A 17,472-nucleotide genomic window follows, 5' to 3' on the forward strand; every position below is an offset into this window, starting at 1 on the left:
ACTATTCTGATTTTTAATTTGCTTTCTTTAAGTAAAAAAAAAAAGGTCGAAGACAAAGCTATTCGGTTTCTTGTGGGTATATACACTTCACTGCCACCTAAAATCTTGCCTAGACATGTGGTTTCATTTACTCTTTCAATGTCTACTCCGTCTATTTGTATTTGTGTTGGACTTTCTCTTCTACTGTTACCAAATAGCATTATTTTTACTTTTACTGAGATTATTCAAATATAGTCTGTTTTTGTCAAAGCATCTTTTTAATGTGTTATTATTTGTATTATCTTCTGTGTGTTCTCTCCTGAACAAAACACACTTGTATCATCTGCAAATAATACTAACTTTAAATCTGTTGTAACTTTACAAATGTCATTTATATAGAAATTAAACCATTTTGGTCCTAGTATTGATCCCTGAGGTACACCACAGGATATATTTAGTAGACGTGTGTTGGCCTAGCTTCACGTATTGTTTCCTGTTGGTTAAATAACTTCTAATCCAGTTTAAGACCAACCCTCTGATGTCATATCCTTCTAGTTTTTTGATGAAAATATTGTGATTAATTGTGTCAAATGCTTGAGTTAGATCAGGGGTCACCAACCTTTTTGAAACCAAGTGCTACTTCTTGGGTACTGATTAATGCGAAGGGCTACCAGTTTGATACACACTTGAATAAATTGCCAGAAATAGCCAATTTGCTCAATTTACCTTTAACTCTATGTTATTATTAATAATTAATAATATTTACACTTAATTGAACGGTTTAAAAGAGGAGAAAACAGGGCAAAAAATGACAATTAAATTTTGAAACATAGTTTATCTTCAATTTCGACTCTTTAAAATTCAAAATTCAACTGAAAAAAAGAAGAGAAAAACTAGCTAATTTGAATCTTTTTGAAAAAAATTCAAAAAAGAATTTATGGAACATCATTAGTAATTTTTCCTGATTAAGATTAATTTTAGAATTTTGATGACATGTTTTAAATAGGTTAAAATCCAATCTGCACTTTGTTAGAATATATAACAAATTGGACCAAGCTATATTTCTAACAAAGACAAATCATTATTTCTTCTAGATTTTCCAGAACAAACATTTTAAAAGAAGTTCAAAAGACTTTGGATTAAGATTTAAATTTTATTCTATAGATTTTCTAGATTTGCCAGAATATTTTTTTTGAATTTTAATCATAATAAATTTGAAGAAATATTTCACAAATATTCTTTGTCGAAAAAACAGAAGCTAAAATGAAGAATTAAATTAAAATTTATTTATTATTCTTTACAATAAAAAAATGAATTTACTTGAACATTGATTTAAATTGTCAGGAAAGAAGAGGAAGGAATTTCAAAGGTAAAAAGGTATATGTGTTTAAAAATCCTAAAATAATTTTTAAGGTTGTATTTTTTCTCTAAAATTGTCTTTCTGAAAGTTATAAGAAGCAAAGTAAAAAAATTAATGAATTTATTTAAACAAGTGAAGACCAAGTCTTTCAAATATTTTCTTGGATTTTCAAATTCTATTTGAGTTTTGTCTCTCTTAGAATTAAAAATGAGCGAGACCAGCTTGCTAGTAAATAAATACAATTTAAAAAATAGAGGCAGCTCACTGGTAAGTGCTGCTATTTGAGCTATTTTTAGAACAGGCCAGCGGGCTACTCATCTGGTCCTTACGGGCTACCTGGTGCCCGCGGGCACCGCGTTGGTGACCCCTGAGTTAGATCCATCAACACATTGTTTACTATCTATTGCATTGATCATTTCTTCTAATGTTTTTCCAGATATAAAAATAAATAAGATCATTATAGCTGAGGGGTGTGATGCAAGTAAGTATTGTAGTACTTGGCAGCAAGGTCAGATAAAATGAAGAAATAAGATCATAATAGTAAGTAAGTATTCTGGTACTTGGCAGCAAGGTCTGGTGTGCAGGACAAAAACAGGTGCAGGTTGCAACGTGACTCCAGTGGGGCGTGACATGTGTGGCCAAGACTTAAAGCTGCGTGCACGGCGGTTACATTTGTGCAGGAAGGCAAGATGGCGGCGTGGAGGCCAAGTAGCGGCCCCAGCGCGCCTGCAGGGACCCCTCAGAAGGTGCGTGCTAAAACTTCTTCTCAAACGTCCTCAACAGGACTTTTTTTTTATTGACGTTTAACGGCTTTTAAAGCGCAATAGGCGAGTTTTGATGTTGTTACTGACTATACTGTACGTTGCTGCTGGGGTGTCCAGACTCTGTCCACTGAGGGCCGCACATTTGGGGGCCATTTTGAAAAAATGTAGACAATAAGTCACTCATTATTGATTTATTTTGTATTATTTCATGTTAAATCTACATCAGGTCTAAATGTCCAAATAAAGTAAAGATTAAAAGAATGCTTTAAAGCATTCTTTTAATGTTTTATGCCCTTTTTGTCAAAACAATATTTTTTTTAATGGCGAAAACACATAATATACAGCAGGGGTCACCAACCTTTTTGAAACCAAGAGCTACTTCTTGGGTACTGATTAATGCGAAGGGCTACCAGTTTGATACACACTTAAATATATTGCCAGAAATAGCCAATTTGCTCAATTGACCTTTAACTCTATGTTATTATTAATAATTAATGATATTTACACTTAATTGAACAGTTTAAAAGAGGAGAAAACAGGGGGGAAAAATGACAATTAAATTTTGAAACATAGTTTATCTTCAATTTCGACTCTTTAAAATTCAAAACTCAACTGAAAAAAAGAAGAGAAAAACTAGGTAATTTGAATCTTTTTGAAAAAAATTCAAAAAATAATTTATGGAACATCATTAGTAATTTTTCCTGATTAAGATTAATTTTAGAATTTTGATGACATTTTTTAAATACGTTAAAATCCAATCTGCACTTTGTTAGAATATATAACAAATTGGACCAAGCTATATTTATAACAAAGACAAATCATTATTTCTTCTAGATTTTCCAGAACAAAATTTTTAAAAGAAGTTCAAAAGACCTTTAAATAAGATTTAAATTTTATTCTACAGATTTTCTAGATTTGCCAGAATATTTTTTTTGAATTTTAATCATAATAAATTTTAAGAAATATTTCACAAATAAAAAAACAGAAGCTAAAATGAAGAATTAAATTAAAATTTATTTATTATTCTTATATGTGTGAATGCTTGGACATTCACACATATAAGATTGTACACCAAAAAAATCATCTATTTATTATTATTATTATTATGATCATTGTGTGAATGTCCAAGCATTCACACATATAAGATTGTACACCAAAAAAATCATCTATTTATTATTATTATTATTATTATTATTATCATTGTGTGAATGTCCAAGAATTCACACATATAAGATTGTACACCAAAAAAATAATCTATTTATTATTATTATTATTATGATCATTGTGTGAATGTCCAAGCATTCACACATATAAGATTGTACACCAAAAAAATCATCTATTTATTATCATTATTATTATGATCATTGTGTGAATGTCCAAGCATTCACACATATAAGATTGTACACCAAAAAAATCATCTATTTATTATTATTATTATTATGATCATTGTGTGAATGTCCAAGCATTCACACATATAAGATTGTACACCAAAAAAATCATCTATTTATTATTATTATTATTAATATTATTATTATCATTGTGTGAATGTCCAAGCATTCACACATATAAGATTGTACACCAAAAAATTCATCTATTTATTATTATTATTATTATTATCATTGTGTGAATGTCCAAGCATTCACACATATAAGATTGTACACCAAAAAAATCCTCTATTTATTATTATTATTATTATGATAATTGTGTGAATGTCCAAGCATTCACACATATAAGATTGTACACCAAAAAAATCATCTATTTATTATTATTATTATTATTATTATTATCATTGTGTGAATGCTTGGGCATTCACACATATAAGATTGTACACCAAAAAAATCATCTATTTATTATTATTATTATTATTATCATTGTGTGAATGTCCAAGCATTCACACATATAAGATTGTACACCAAAAAAAATCATCTATTTATTATTATTATTATTATGATCATTGTGTGAATGTCCAAGCATTCACACATATAAGATTGTACACCAAAAAAATCATCTATTTATTATTATTATTATTATGATCATTGTGTGAATGCCCAAGCATTCACACATATAAGATTGTACACAGAAAAAATCATCTATTTATTATTATTATTATTATGATCATTGTGGGAATGTCCAAGCATTCACACATATAAGATTGTACACCAAAAAAATCATCTATTTATTATTATTATTATTAATATTATTATTATCATTGTGTGAATGTCCAAGCATTCACACATATAAGATTGTACACCAAAAAAAATAATCTATTTATTATTATTATTATTATTATTATCATTGTGTGAATGCCCAAGCATTCACACATATAAGATTGTACACCAAAAAAATCATCTATTTATTATTATTATTATTATGATCATTGTGTGAATGTCCAAGCATTCACACATATAAGATTGTACACCAAAAAAATCATCTATTTATTATTATTATTAATATTATTATTATCATTGTGTGAATGTCCAAGCATTCACACATATAAGATTGTACACCAAAAAAAATCATCTATTTATTATTATTATTATTATTATTATTATTATTATTATCATTGTGTGAATGCCCAAGCATTCACACATATAAGATTGTACACCAAAAAAATAATCTATTTATTATTATTATTATTATTATTATCATTGTGTGAATGCCCAAGCATTCACACATATAAGATTGTACACCAAAAAAATCATCTATTTATTATTATTATTATTATGATCATTGTGTGAATGCCCAAGCATTCACACATATAAGATTGTACACAGAAAAAATCATCTATTTATTATTATTATTATTATGATCATTGTGGGAATGTCCAAGCATTCACACATATAAGATTGTACACCAAAAAAATCATCTATTTATTATTATTATTATTAATATTATTATTATCATTGTGTGAATGTCCAAGCATTCACACATATAAGATTGTACACCAAAAAAAATAATCTATTTATTATTATTATTAATATTATTATTATCATTGTGTGAATGTCCAAGCATTCACACATATAAGATTGTACACCAAAAAAAATCATCTATTTATTATTATTATTATTATTATTATTATCATTGTGTGAATGCCCAAGCATTCACACATATAAGATTGTACACCAAAAAAATAATCTATTTATTATTATTATTATTATTATTATCATTGTGTGAATGCCCAAGCATTCACACATATAAGATTGTACACCAAAAAAATCATCTATTTATTATTATTATTATTATGATCATTGTGTGAATGTCCAAGCATTCACACATATAAGATTGTACACCAAAAAAATCATCTATTTATTATTATTATTATTATGATCATTGTGTGAATGTCCAAGCATTCACACATATAAGATTGTACACCAAAAAAATCATCTATTTATTAATATTATTATTATCATTGTGTGAATGTCCAAGCATTCACACATATAAGATTGTACACCAAAAAAATCATCTATTTATTATTATTATTATTATTATCATTGTGTGAATGTCCAAGCATTCACACATATAAGATTGTAAACCAAAAAAATCCTCTATTTATTATTATTATTATTATGATAATTGTGTGAATGTCCAAGCATTCACACATATAAGATTGTACACCAAAAAAATCATCTATTTATTATTATTATTATTATTATTATTATTATCATTGTGTGAATGCTTGGGCATTCACACATATAAGATTGTACACCAAAAAAATCATCTATTTATTGTTATTATTATTATGATCATTGTGTGAATGTCCAAGCATTCACACATATAAGATTGTACACCAAAAAAATAATCTATTTATTATTATTATTATTATGATCATTGTGTGAATGTCCAAGCATTCACACATATAGGATTGTACACCAAAAAAATCATCTATTTATTATTATTATTATTATTATGATCATTGTGTGAATGTCCAAGCATTCACACATATAAGATTGTACACCAAAAAAATCATCTATTTATTATTATTATTATTATGATCATTGTGTGAATGTCCAAGCATTCAAACATATAAGATTGTACACCAAAAAAAATCATCTATTTATTATTACTATTTTTATGATCATTGTGTGAATGTCCAAGCATTCAAACATATAAGATTGTACACCAAAAAAATCATCTATTTATTATTATTATTATTATTATCATTGTGTGAATGTCCAAGCATTCACACATATAAGATTGTACACCAAAAAAATCATCTATTTATTATTATTATTATTATTATCATTGTGTGAATGTCCAAGCATTCACACATATAAAATTGTACACCAAAAAAAATCATCTATTTATTATTATTATTATTAATATTATTATTATCATTGTGTGAATGTCCAAGCATTCACACATATAAGATTGTACACCAAAAAAATCATCTATTTATTATTATTATTATTATTATTATTATCATTGTGTGAATGCCCAAGCATTCACACATATAAGATTGTACACCAAAAAAAATCATCTATTTATTATTATTATTATTATTATCATTGTGTGAATGTCCAAGCATTCAAACATATAAGATTGTACACCAAAAAAATCATCTATTTATTATTATTATTATTATGATCATTGTGGGAATGTCCAAGCATTCACACATATAAGATTGTACACCAAAAAAATCATCTATTTATTATTATTATTATTATTATTATTATTATTATCATTGTGTGAACGCCCAAGCATTCACACATATAAGATTGTACACAGAAAAAATAATCTATTTATTATTATTATTATTATTATCATTGTGTGAATGTCCAAGCATTCACACATATAAGATTGTACACCAAAAAAATCATCTATTTATTAATATTAGTAGTAGTAGTAGTAGTAGTAGTAGTAATATTGTGTGAATATCTAAGCATTCACACATAAGATTCTACACTAAAAAAATATATATTATTATTAGTAGTAGTAGTAGTATTATTGTGTGACCATCTAAACATTTACACATATGATTCTACACTAAAAACTAATGTATTATTATTATTATTGTTAATACATATGTGTGTGTGTGTGTGTGTGTGTGTGTGTGTGTGTGTGTGTGTGTGTGTGTGTGTGTGTGTGTGTGTGTGGGTGTGTGTGTGTGTGTGTGTGTGTGTGTGTGTGTTTTGTGTGTGTGTGTGTATCAAGCAGCTAAAATGTGCAAGTGTGAAGAGAGTGTTTTGCAATTTTCCCATCATGCTTTGTAATGGATTAGAATGGGTGTAATTGAGCTTTTTTTTCTGTGCATGGACTTTTTTAAAATTTTTTATAATATCCACAAAGTTCAGTGAGCAGGTTTTGTTTTATGTGACCTCGTGTGTTGGTTGCATTTGTTCAATCATCACCAAAGCGCGCCCCCTCCCATTGAGGACGTTGCAAAGAGTCCATGTTGTCCAATGGGAAGCGTGGATGACACCAAAGAATAAAGAAGCGCTGTGAAGCCTCTCATGCTTTTGATGTTGATGTTGCCTTGGTACTAACCAACCACCCTGTCAGTGTGTCAGCGCGGCGGCCCGCAGGAGACGTGGCCATGTGCCCGCCCTGAGCCCGAGTGATGCCGGTGCAGGCGGCCCAGTGGACGGACTTCCTGTCCTGCCCCGTCTGCTACAACGACTTCGACGGCGGCGACCACCAGCCCGTCAGCCTGGGCTGCTCGCACACGGTGTGCCGCGGCTGCCTGCGTAAGCTGCACCGCAAGGCCTGCCCCTTCGACCAGGCGCCCATCTGCACCGACGTGGACCTGCTGCCCGCCAACCGCGCCCTGCTGCGGCTGCTCGGCGCCCAGGTAAACACGCCGGGCGTGCGGGCGGACGTGGCGCTGACATAAAGAGGTGTTGTCCTAGCTTCCAGACGTGCAGACGGTCGGCCTGGGCGGCGCGGCGGACGTGTGTCACTACGAGGCCTGCAGGGGGTGTGTGGAACACCTGGCGCTCTACCTGCAGCCCATCAGCGCCACCAAAGGTGAGCATGGAAATCACCTTTTTAACAATGAAATGATACTCGTGCTTTTATTATAAACGTCTAATGGGAATCAAACCGTCTAATGGGAATCAAAGCCAAGGCTTCTACCACACACTTGACTGTCATACAAACAGAAAAAAACACTAATAAAACTAAATAAAACAACAACAAAAAAGTAAAATGCTTACCACCTAGAAGCGTATATATTAGTTTTTAAATGTTTGTACATGCTAAAACTTCCTGGATTGCAGTACTGATCTGGAACGGCTTTTGTTTAAATTGACTATCGTATTCAACTTGGGCGGACCCTCGGGGACTTGTGACCATGTACCAGGTACGACAGTACCGTGGTGCATGTAGTACCAGGTACGTGAGTACCACGGTGCATGTAGTACCAGGTACGTGAGTACCACGGTGTATATAGTACCAGGTACGTGAGTACCACACTGCATGTAGTACCAGGTACGTGAGTACCACGGTGTATATAGTACCAGGTACGTGAGTACCACGGTGCATGTAGTACCAGGTACGTGAGTACCACACTGCATGTAGTACCAGGTACGTGAGTACCACGGTGCATGTAGTACCTGATATAAATACTCACCTTTGTGGTCGTCATATTAGCTGTCGTACAAGTGTAAAAAGAAGTTAACCTGTTGCATAATGAAACAAAAATAAAGTAAAAAATACTCACCTCTGTGGTTGTCATGTTAGCTGTCATACAAGTGTAAAAAGAAGTTAACCTGCTGCATAATAAAACTAAATAAAGTAAAAAAAATACTCACCTTTGTGGTTGTCATATTAGCTGTCATACAAGTGTAAAAATCAGTTAACCTGCTGCATAATAAAACAAAATAAAAACAAAAATAAAGTAAAAAAATACTCACCTTTGGGGTTGTAATATTAGCTGTCATACAAATGTAAAAATAAGTTAACCTGTTGCATAATGAAACAAAAATAAAGTGAAAATACTCACCTTTGTGGTTGTCATATTAGCTGTCATACAAGTGTAAAAATAAGTTCACCTGCTGCATAATAAAACAAAATAAAACAAAAATAAAGTAAAAAAAATACTCACCTTTGTGGTTGTAATATTAGCTGTCATACAAGTGTAAAAATAAGTTAACGTGTTGCACAATGAAACAAAAATAAAGTAAAAATACTCACCTTTGTGGTATTATTAGCTGTCATACAAGTGTAAAAATAAGTTAACCTGCTGCATAATGAAACAAAAATTAAGTAAAAATACTGAACTTTATGGTTGTAATATTAGTTGTCATACAAGTGTAAAAATAAGTGAACCTGCTGCATAATAAAACTAAATGAAGTAAAAAATACTCACCTTTGTGGTTGTAATATTGGCTGTCATACAAGTGTAAAAAGAAGTTAACCTGTTGCATAATGAAACAAAAATAAAGTAAAAATACTCACCTTTGTGATTGTCATATTAGCTGTCATACAAGTGTAAAAAGAAGTTAACCTGTTGCATAATGAAACAAAAATAAAGTAAAAATACTCACCTTTGGGGTTATAATATTAGCTGTCATACAGGTGTAAAAATAAGTTACCCTGCTGCATAATAAGACAAAATAAAAACAAAAATAAAGTAAAAAATACTCATTTTTGTGGTTGTAATATTAGCTGTCATACAAGTGTAAAAATAAGTTAACCTGCTGCATAATAAAACTCAATAAAATAAAAAATACTCACTTTTGTGGTTGTCATATTAGCTGTCATACAATTGTAAAAAGAAGTGAGCCTGCTGCATAATGAAACTAAATAAAGTAAAAATACTCACCTTTGTGGTTGTCATATTAGCTGTCATACAAGTGTAAAAAGAAGTGAACCTGCTGCATAATGAAACTAAATAAAGTAAAAATACTCACCTTTGGGGTTATAATATTAGCTGTCATACAAGTGTAAAAAGAAGTTAACCTGTTGCATAATGAAACAAAAATAAAGTAAAAATACTCACCTTTGGGGTTATAATATTAGCTGTCATACAGGTGTAAAAATAAGTTAACCTGCTGCATAATAAGACAAAATAAAAACAAAAATAAAGTAAAATAATACTAATTTTTGTGGTTGTAATATTAGCTGTCATACAAGTGTAAAAATAAGTTAACCTGCTGCATAATAAAACTCAATAAAATAAAAAATACTCACTTTTGTGGTTGTCATATTAGCTGTCATACAATTGTAAAAAGAAGTGAGCCTGCTGCATAATGAAACTAAATAAAGTAAAAATACTCACCTTTGTGGTTGTCATATTAGCTGTCATACAAGTGTAAAAAGAAGTGAACCTGCTGCATAATGAGACTTGATGGAGCCCAGAGTCAGTTCCAGAAGGTTCCATCAAGCGAGGACAGCACTTTGTCACCAGGACCCTGTGCCCCCCCACAGGGGTGTGTCCCTCCAGTGGCAGCGTGCTGAGTCGACCCATGCAGAGGAAGTTGGTGAGTCTGGTGCACTGCCAGCTGCTGGAGGAGGAAGGTCGTGTGCGGGCCCTGAGGGCGGGTCGCTCTCTGGGCGAGCGCACGCTCACAGAACTCATCCTGCAGCACCAGAACCCCCAGCAGCTCTCTGCCAACCTCTGGGCGGCCGTGCGGGCGCGGGGATGCCAGTTCTTGGGACCTGGTGAGGGTTTACCACCTCCACATCACTAATCACTCACAGCCTTTTTTAGTCAAAAACACCAGTCAAAGATCCCTTAGAGAACAGGAACACTGCTGTTTTTGACAACAAACTTCACAAACGCTAGTCAAAGATCCTTTATAGCACAGGAACACTGCTGTTTTTAACAACAAACTTCACAAACACTAGTCAAATATCCTTTATAGCACAGGAACACTGCTGTTTTTAACAACAAACTTCACAAACGCTAGTCAAAGATCCTTTATAGCACGGGACCACTGATGTTTTTAACAACAAACTTCACAAACACTAGTCAAAGATCCTTTATAGCACGGGAACACTGCTGTTTTTAACAACAAACTTCACAAACGCTAGTCAAAGATCCTTTATAGCACAGGAACACTGCTGTTTTTAAGAACAAACTTCACAAACGCTAGTCAAAGATCCTTTATAGCACAGGAACACTGCTGTTTTTAACAACAAACGTCACAAATACTAGTCAAAGATCCTTTATAGCACGGGAACACTGCTGTTTTTAACAACAAACTTCACAAACGCTAGTCAAAGATCCTTTATAGCACAGGAACACTGCTGTTTTTAACAACAAACGTCACAAATACTAGTCAAAGATCCTTTATAGCACGGGAACACTGCTGTTTTTAACAACAAACTTCACAAACGCTAGTCAAAGATCCTTTATAGCACAGGAACACTGCTGTTTTTAACAACAAACGTCACAAATACTAGTCAAAGATCCTTTATAGCACGGGAACACTGCTGTTTTTAACAACAAACTTCACAAACGCTAGTCAAAGATCCTTTATAGCACAGGAACACTGCTGTTTTTAACAACAAACGTCACAAATACTAGTCAAAGATCCTTTATAGCACGGGAACACTGCTGTTTTTAACAACAAACTTCACAAACGCTAGTCAAAGATCCTTTATAGCACAGGAACACTGCTGTTTTTAACAACAAACTTCACAAATACTAGTCAAAGATCCTTTATAGCACAGGAACACTGCTGTTTTTAACAACAAACTTCACAAACGCTAGTCAAAGATCCTTTATAGCACAGGAACACTGCTGTTTTTAACAACAAACTTCACAAACGCTAGTCAAAGATCCTTTATAGTACAGGCACACTGCTGTTTTTAAGAACAAACTTCACAAACGCTAGTCAAAGATCCTTTATAGTACGGGAACACTGCTGTTTTTAACAACAAACTTCACAAACGCTAGTCAAAGATCCTTTATAGCACGGGAACACGCTGTTTTTAAGAACAAACTTCACAAACGCTAGTCAAAGATCCTTTATAGTACGGGAACACTGCTGTTTTTAAGAACAAACTTCACAAATACTAGTCAAAGATCCTGTATAGCACAGGAACACTGCTGTTTTTAAGAACAAACTTCACAAACGCTAGTCAAAGATCCTTTATAGCACAGGAACACTGCTGTTTTTAACAACAAACTTCACAAACGCTAGTCAAAGATCCTTTATAGCACAGGAACACTGCTGTTTTTAAGAACAAACTTCACAAACGCTAGTCAAAGATCCTTTATAGCACAGGAACACTGCTGTTTTTAAGAACAAACTTCACAAACACTAGTCAAAGATCCTTTATAGTACAGGAACACTGCTGTTTTTAAGAACAAACTTCACAAACGCTAGTCAAAGATCCTTTATAGTACGGGAACACTGCTGTTTTTAAGAACAAACTTCACAAACGCTAGTCAAAGATCCTTTATAGTACGGGAACACTGCTGTTTTTAACAACAAACTTCACAAATACTAGTCAAAGATCCTTTATAGCACAGGAACACTGATGTTTTTAACAACAAACTTCACAAACGCTAGTCAAAGATCCTTTATAGCACGGGAACACTGCTGTTTTTAAGAACAAACTTCACAAACGCTAGTCAAAGATCCTTTATAGCACAGGAACACTGCTGTTTTTAAGAACAAACTTCACAAACGCTAGTCAAAGATCCTTTATAGCACAGGAACACTGCTGTTTTTAAGAACAAACTTCACAAACACTAGTCAAAGATCCTTTATAGTACAGGAACACTGCTGTTTTTAAGAACAAACTTCACAAACGCTAGTCAAAGATCCTTTATAGTACGGGAACACTGCTGTTTTTAAGAACAAACTTCACAAACGCTAGTCAAAGATCCTTTATAGTACGGGAACACTGCTGTTTTTAACAACAAACTTCACAAATACTAGTCAAAGATCCTTTATAGCACAGGAACACTGCTGTTTTTAACAACAAACTTCACAAACGCTAGTCAAAGATCCTTTATAGCACGGGAACACTGCTGTTTTTAAGAACAAACTTCACAAACGCTAGTCAAAGATCCTTTATAGCACAGGAACACTGCTGTTTTTAAGAACAAACTTCACAAACGCTAGTCAAAGATCCTTTATAGCACAGGAACACTGCTGTTTTTAAGAACAAACTTCACAAACGCTAGTCAAAGATCCTTTATAGCACAGGAACACTGCTGTTTTTAACAACAAACTTCACAAACGCTAGTCAAAGATCCTTTATAGTACGGGAACACTGCTGTTTTTAACAACAAACTTCACAAATACTAGTCAAAGATCCTTTATAGCACAGGAACACTGCTGTTTTTAACAACAAACTTCACAAACGCTAGTCAAAGATCCTTTATAGTACGGGAACACTGCTGTTTTTAACAACAAACTTCACAAATACTAGTCAAAGATCCTTTATAGCACAGGAACACTGCTGTTTTTAACAACAAACTTCACAAACACTAGTCAAAGATCCTTTATAGTACAGGAACACTGCTGTTTTTAAGAACAAACTTCACAAACGCTAGTCAAAGATCCTTTATAGTACGGGAACACTGCTGTTTTTAACAACAAACTTCACAAACGCTAGTCAAAGATCCTTTATAGCACGGGAACACTGCTGTTTTTAACAACAAACTTTACAAATACTAGTCAAAGATCCTTTATAGCACAGGAACACTGCTGTTTTTAACAACAAACTTCACAAACACTAGTCAAATATCCTTTATAGCACAGGAACACTGCTGTTTTTAAGAACAAACTTCACAAACGCTAGTCAAAGATCCTTTATAGTACGGGAACACTGCTGTTTTTAACAACAAACTTCACAAACGCTAGTCAAAGATCCTTTATAGCACGGGAACACTGCTGTTTTTAACAACAAACTTCACAAACGCTAGTCAAAGATCCTTTATAGTACAGGAACACTGCTGTTTTTAAGAACAAACTTCACAAACACCAGTCAAAGATCCCTTAGAGAACAGGAACACTGCTGTTTTTAACAACAAACTTCACAAACACTAGTCAAAGATCCCTTAGAGAACAGGAACACTGCTGTTTTTAACAACAAACTTCACAAACGCTAGTCAAAGATCCTTTATAGTACAGGAACACTGCTGTTTTTAAGAACAAACTTCACAAACGCTAGTCAAAGATCCTTTATAGCACAGGAATACTGCTGTTTTTAAGAACAAACTTCACAAACGCTAGTCAAAGATCCTTTATAGCACAGGAACACTGCTGTTTTTAACAACAAACTTCACAAACGCTAGTCAAAGATCCTTTATAGCACAGGAACACTGCTGTTTTTAAGAACAAACTTCACAAACACTAGTCAAAGATCCTTTATAGCACGGGAAAACTGCTGTTTTTAACAACAAACTTCACAAACGCTAGTCAAAGATCCTTTATAGCACGGGAGCACTGCTGTTTTTAAGAACAAACTTCACAAATACTAGTCAAAGATCCTTTATAGCACAGGAACACTGCTGTTTTTAACAACAAACTTCACAAACGCTAGTCAAAGATCCTTTATAGCATGGGAACACTGCTGTTTTTGACAACAAACTTCACAAATGCTAGTCAAAGATCCTTTATAGCACAGGAACACTGCTGTTTTTAAGAACAAACTTCACAAACGCTAGTCAAAGATCCTTTATAGCACAGGAACACTGCTGTTTTTAACAACAAACGTCACAAATACTAGTCAAAGATCCTTTATAGCACGGGAACACTGCTGTTTTTAACAACAAACTTCACAAACGCTAGTCAAAGATCCTTTATAGCACAGGAACACTGCTGTTTTTAACAACAAACGTCACAAATACTAGTCAAAGATCCTTTATAGCACGGGAACACTGCTGTTTTTAACAACAAACTTCACAAACGCTAGTCAAAGATCCTTTATAGCACAGGAACACTGCTGTTTTTAAGAACAAACTTCACAAACGCTAGTCAAAGATCCTTTATAGCACAGGAACACTGCTGTTTTTAACAACAAACGTCACAAATACTAGTCAAAGATCCTTTATAGCACGGGAACACTGCTGTTTTTAACAACAAACTTCACAAACGCTAGTCAAAGATCCTTTATAGCACAGGAACACTGCTGTTTTTAACAACAAACGTCACAAATACTAGTCAAAGATCCTTTATAGCACGGGAACACTGCTGTTTTTAACAACAAACTTCACAAACGCTAGTCAAAGATCCTTTATAGCACAGGAACACTGCTGTTTTTAACAACAAACGTCACAAATACTAGTCAAAGATCCTTTATAGCACGGGAACACTGCTGTTTTTAACAACAAACTTCACAAACGCTAGTCAAAGATCCTTTATAGCACAGGAACACTGCTGTTTTTAACAACAAACTTCACAAATACTAGTCAAAGATCCTTTATAGCACAGGAACACTGCTGTTTTTAACAACAAACTTCACAAACGCTAGTCAAAGATCCTTTATAGCACAGGAACACTGCTGTTTTTAACAACAAACTTCACAAACGCTAGTCAAAGATCCTTTATAGTACAGGCACACTGCTGTTTTTAAGAACAAACTTCACAAACGCTAGTCAAAGATCCTTTATAGTACGGGAACACTGCTGTTTTTAACAACAAACTTCACAAACGCTAGTCAAAGATCCTTTATAGCACGGGAACACGCTGTTTTTAAGAACAAACTTCACAAACGCTAGTCAAAGATCCTTTATAGTACGGGAACACTGCTGTTTTTAAGAACAAACTTCACAAATACTAGTCAAAGATCCTGTATAGCACAGGAACACTGCTGTTTTTAAGAACAAACTTCACAAACGCTAGTCAAAGATCCTTTATAGCACAGGAACACTGCTGTTTTTAACAACAAACTTCACAAACGCTAGTCAAAGATCCTTTATAGCACAGGAACACTGCTGTTTTTAAGAACAAACTTCACAAACGCTAGTCAAAGATCCTTTATAGCACAGGAACACTGCTGTTTTTAAGAACAAACTTCACAAACACTAGTCAAAGATCCTTTATAGTACAGGAACACTGCTGTTTTTAAGAACAAACTTCACAAACGCTAGTCAAAGATCCTTTATAGTACGGGAACACTGCTGTTTTTAAGAACAAACTTCACAAACGCTAGTCAAAGATCCTTTATAGTACGGGAACACTGCTGTTTTTAACAACAAACTTCACAAATACTAGTCAAAGATCCTTTATAGCACAGGAACACTGATGTTTTTAACAACAAACTTCACAAACGCTAGTCAAAGATCCTTTATAGCACGGGAACACTGCTGTTTTTAAGAACAAACTTCACAAACGCTAGTCAAAGATCCTTTATAGCACAGGAACACTGCTGTTTTTAAGAACAAACTTCACAAACGCTAGTCAAAGATCCTTTATAGCACAGGAACACTGCTGTTTTTAAGAACAAACTTCACAAACACTAGTCAAAGATCCTTTATAGTACAGGAACACTGCTGTTTTTAAGAACAAACTTCACAAACGCTAGTCAAAGATCCTTTATAGTACGGGAACACTGCTGTTTTTAACAACAAACTTCACAAATACTAGTCAAAGATCCTTTATAGCACAGGAACACTGATGTTTTTAACAACAAACTTCACAAACGCTAGTCAAAGATCCTTTATAGCACGGGAACACTGCTGTTTTTAAGAACAAACTTCACAAACGCTAGTCAAAGATCCTTTATAGCACAGGAACACTGCTGTTTTTAAGAACAAACTTCACAAACGCTAGTCAAAGATCCTTTATAGCACAGGAACACTGCTGTTTTTAAGAACAAACTTCACAAACACTAGTCAAAGATCCTTTATAGTACAGGAACACTGCTGTTTTTAAGAACAAACTTCACAAACGCTAGTCAAAGATCCTTTATAGTACGGGAACACTGCTGTTTTTAACAACAAACTTCACAAATACTAGTCAAAGATCCTTTATAGCACAGGAACACTGCTGTTTTTAACAACAAACTTCACAAACGCTAGTCAAAGATCCTTTATAGCACGGGAACACTGCTGTTTTTAAGAACAAACTTCACAAACGCTAGTCAAAGATCCTTTATAGCACAGGAACACTGCTGTTTTTAAGAACAAACTTCACAAACGCTAGTCAAAGATCCTTTATAGCACAGGAACACTGCTGTTTTTAAGAACAAACTTCACAAACGCTAGTCAAAGATCCTTTATAGCACAGGAACACTGCTGTTTTTAACAACAAACTTCACAAACGCTAGTCAAAGATCCTTTATAGTACGGGAACACTGCTGTTTTTAACAACAAACTTCACAAATACTAGTCAAAGATCCTTTATAGCACAGGAACACTGCTGTTTTTAACAACAAACTTCACAAACGCTAGTCAAAGATCCTTTATAGTACGGGAACACTGCTGTTTTTAACAACAAACTTCACAAATACTAGTCAAAGATCCTT

At 33.4% G+C, this 17,472-nt stretch overlaps 1 protein-coding gene across 5 annotated transcripts in view; it reads left to right on the top strand.

Annotated features, from left to right (window-relative positions):
• rc3h2 (ring finger and CCCH-type domains 2) overlaps positions 1–17,472 on the top strand; it is an 89,627-nt gene that overhangs the window by 18,931 nt on the left and 53,224 nt on the right. For 2 of the 5 annotated variants that reach the window (XM_062057144.1, XM_062057145.1), the window contains exons 2-4: positions 7,603–7,891; positions 7,950–8,067; positions 10,471–10,704. In XM_062057144.1, coding sequence (XP_061913128.1) covers positions 7,661–7,891; positions 7,950–8,067; positions 10,471–10,704 — 583 coding nt within the window. In that variant the 5' untranslated portion in view covers positions 7,603–7,660. Of the gene's footprint in view, positions 1–7,291; positions 7,892–7,949; positions 8,068–10,470; positions 10,705–17,472 lie in introns of those variants that run through there. The other 3 variants (XM_062057147.1, XM_062057146.1, XM_062057148.1) reach the window with 2 other exon arrangements.

Source organism: Entelurus aequoreus, linkage group LG08 (assembly GCF_033978785.1).
Source record: "Entelurus aequoreus isolate RoL-2023_Sb linkage group LG08, RoL_Eaeq_v1.1, whole genome shotgun sequence".
NCBI lineage: Eukaryota > Metazoa > Chordata > Actinopteri > Syngnathiformes > Syngnathidae > Entelurus > Entelurus aequoreus.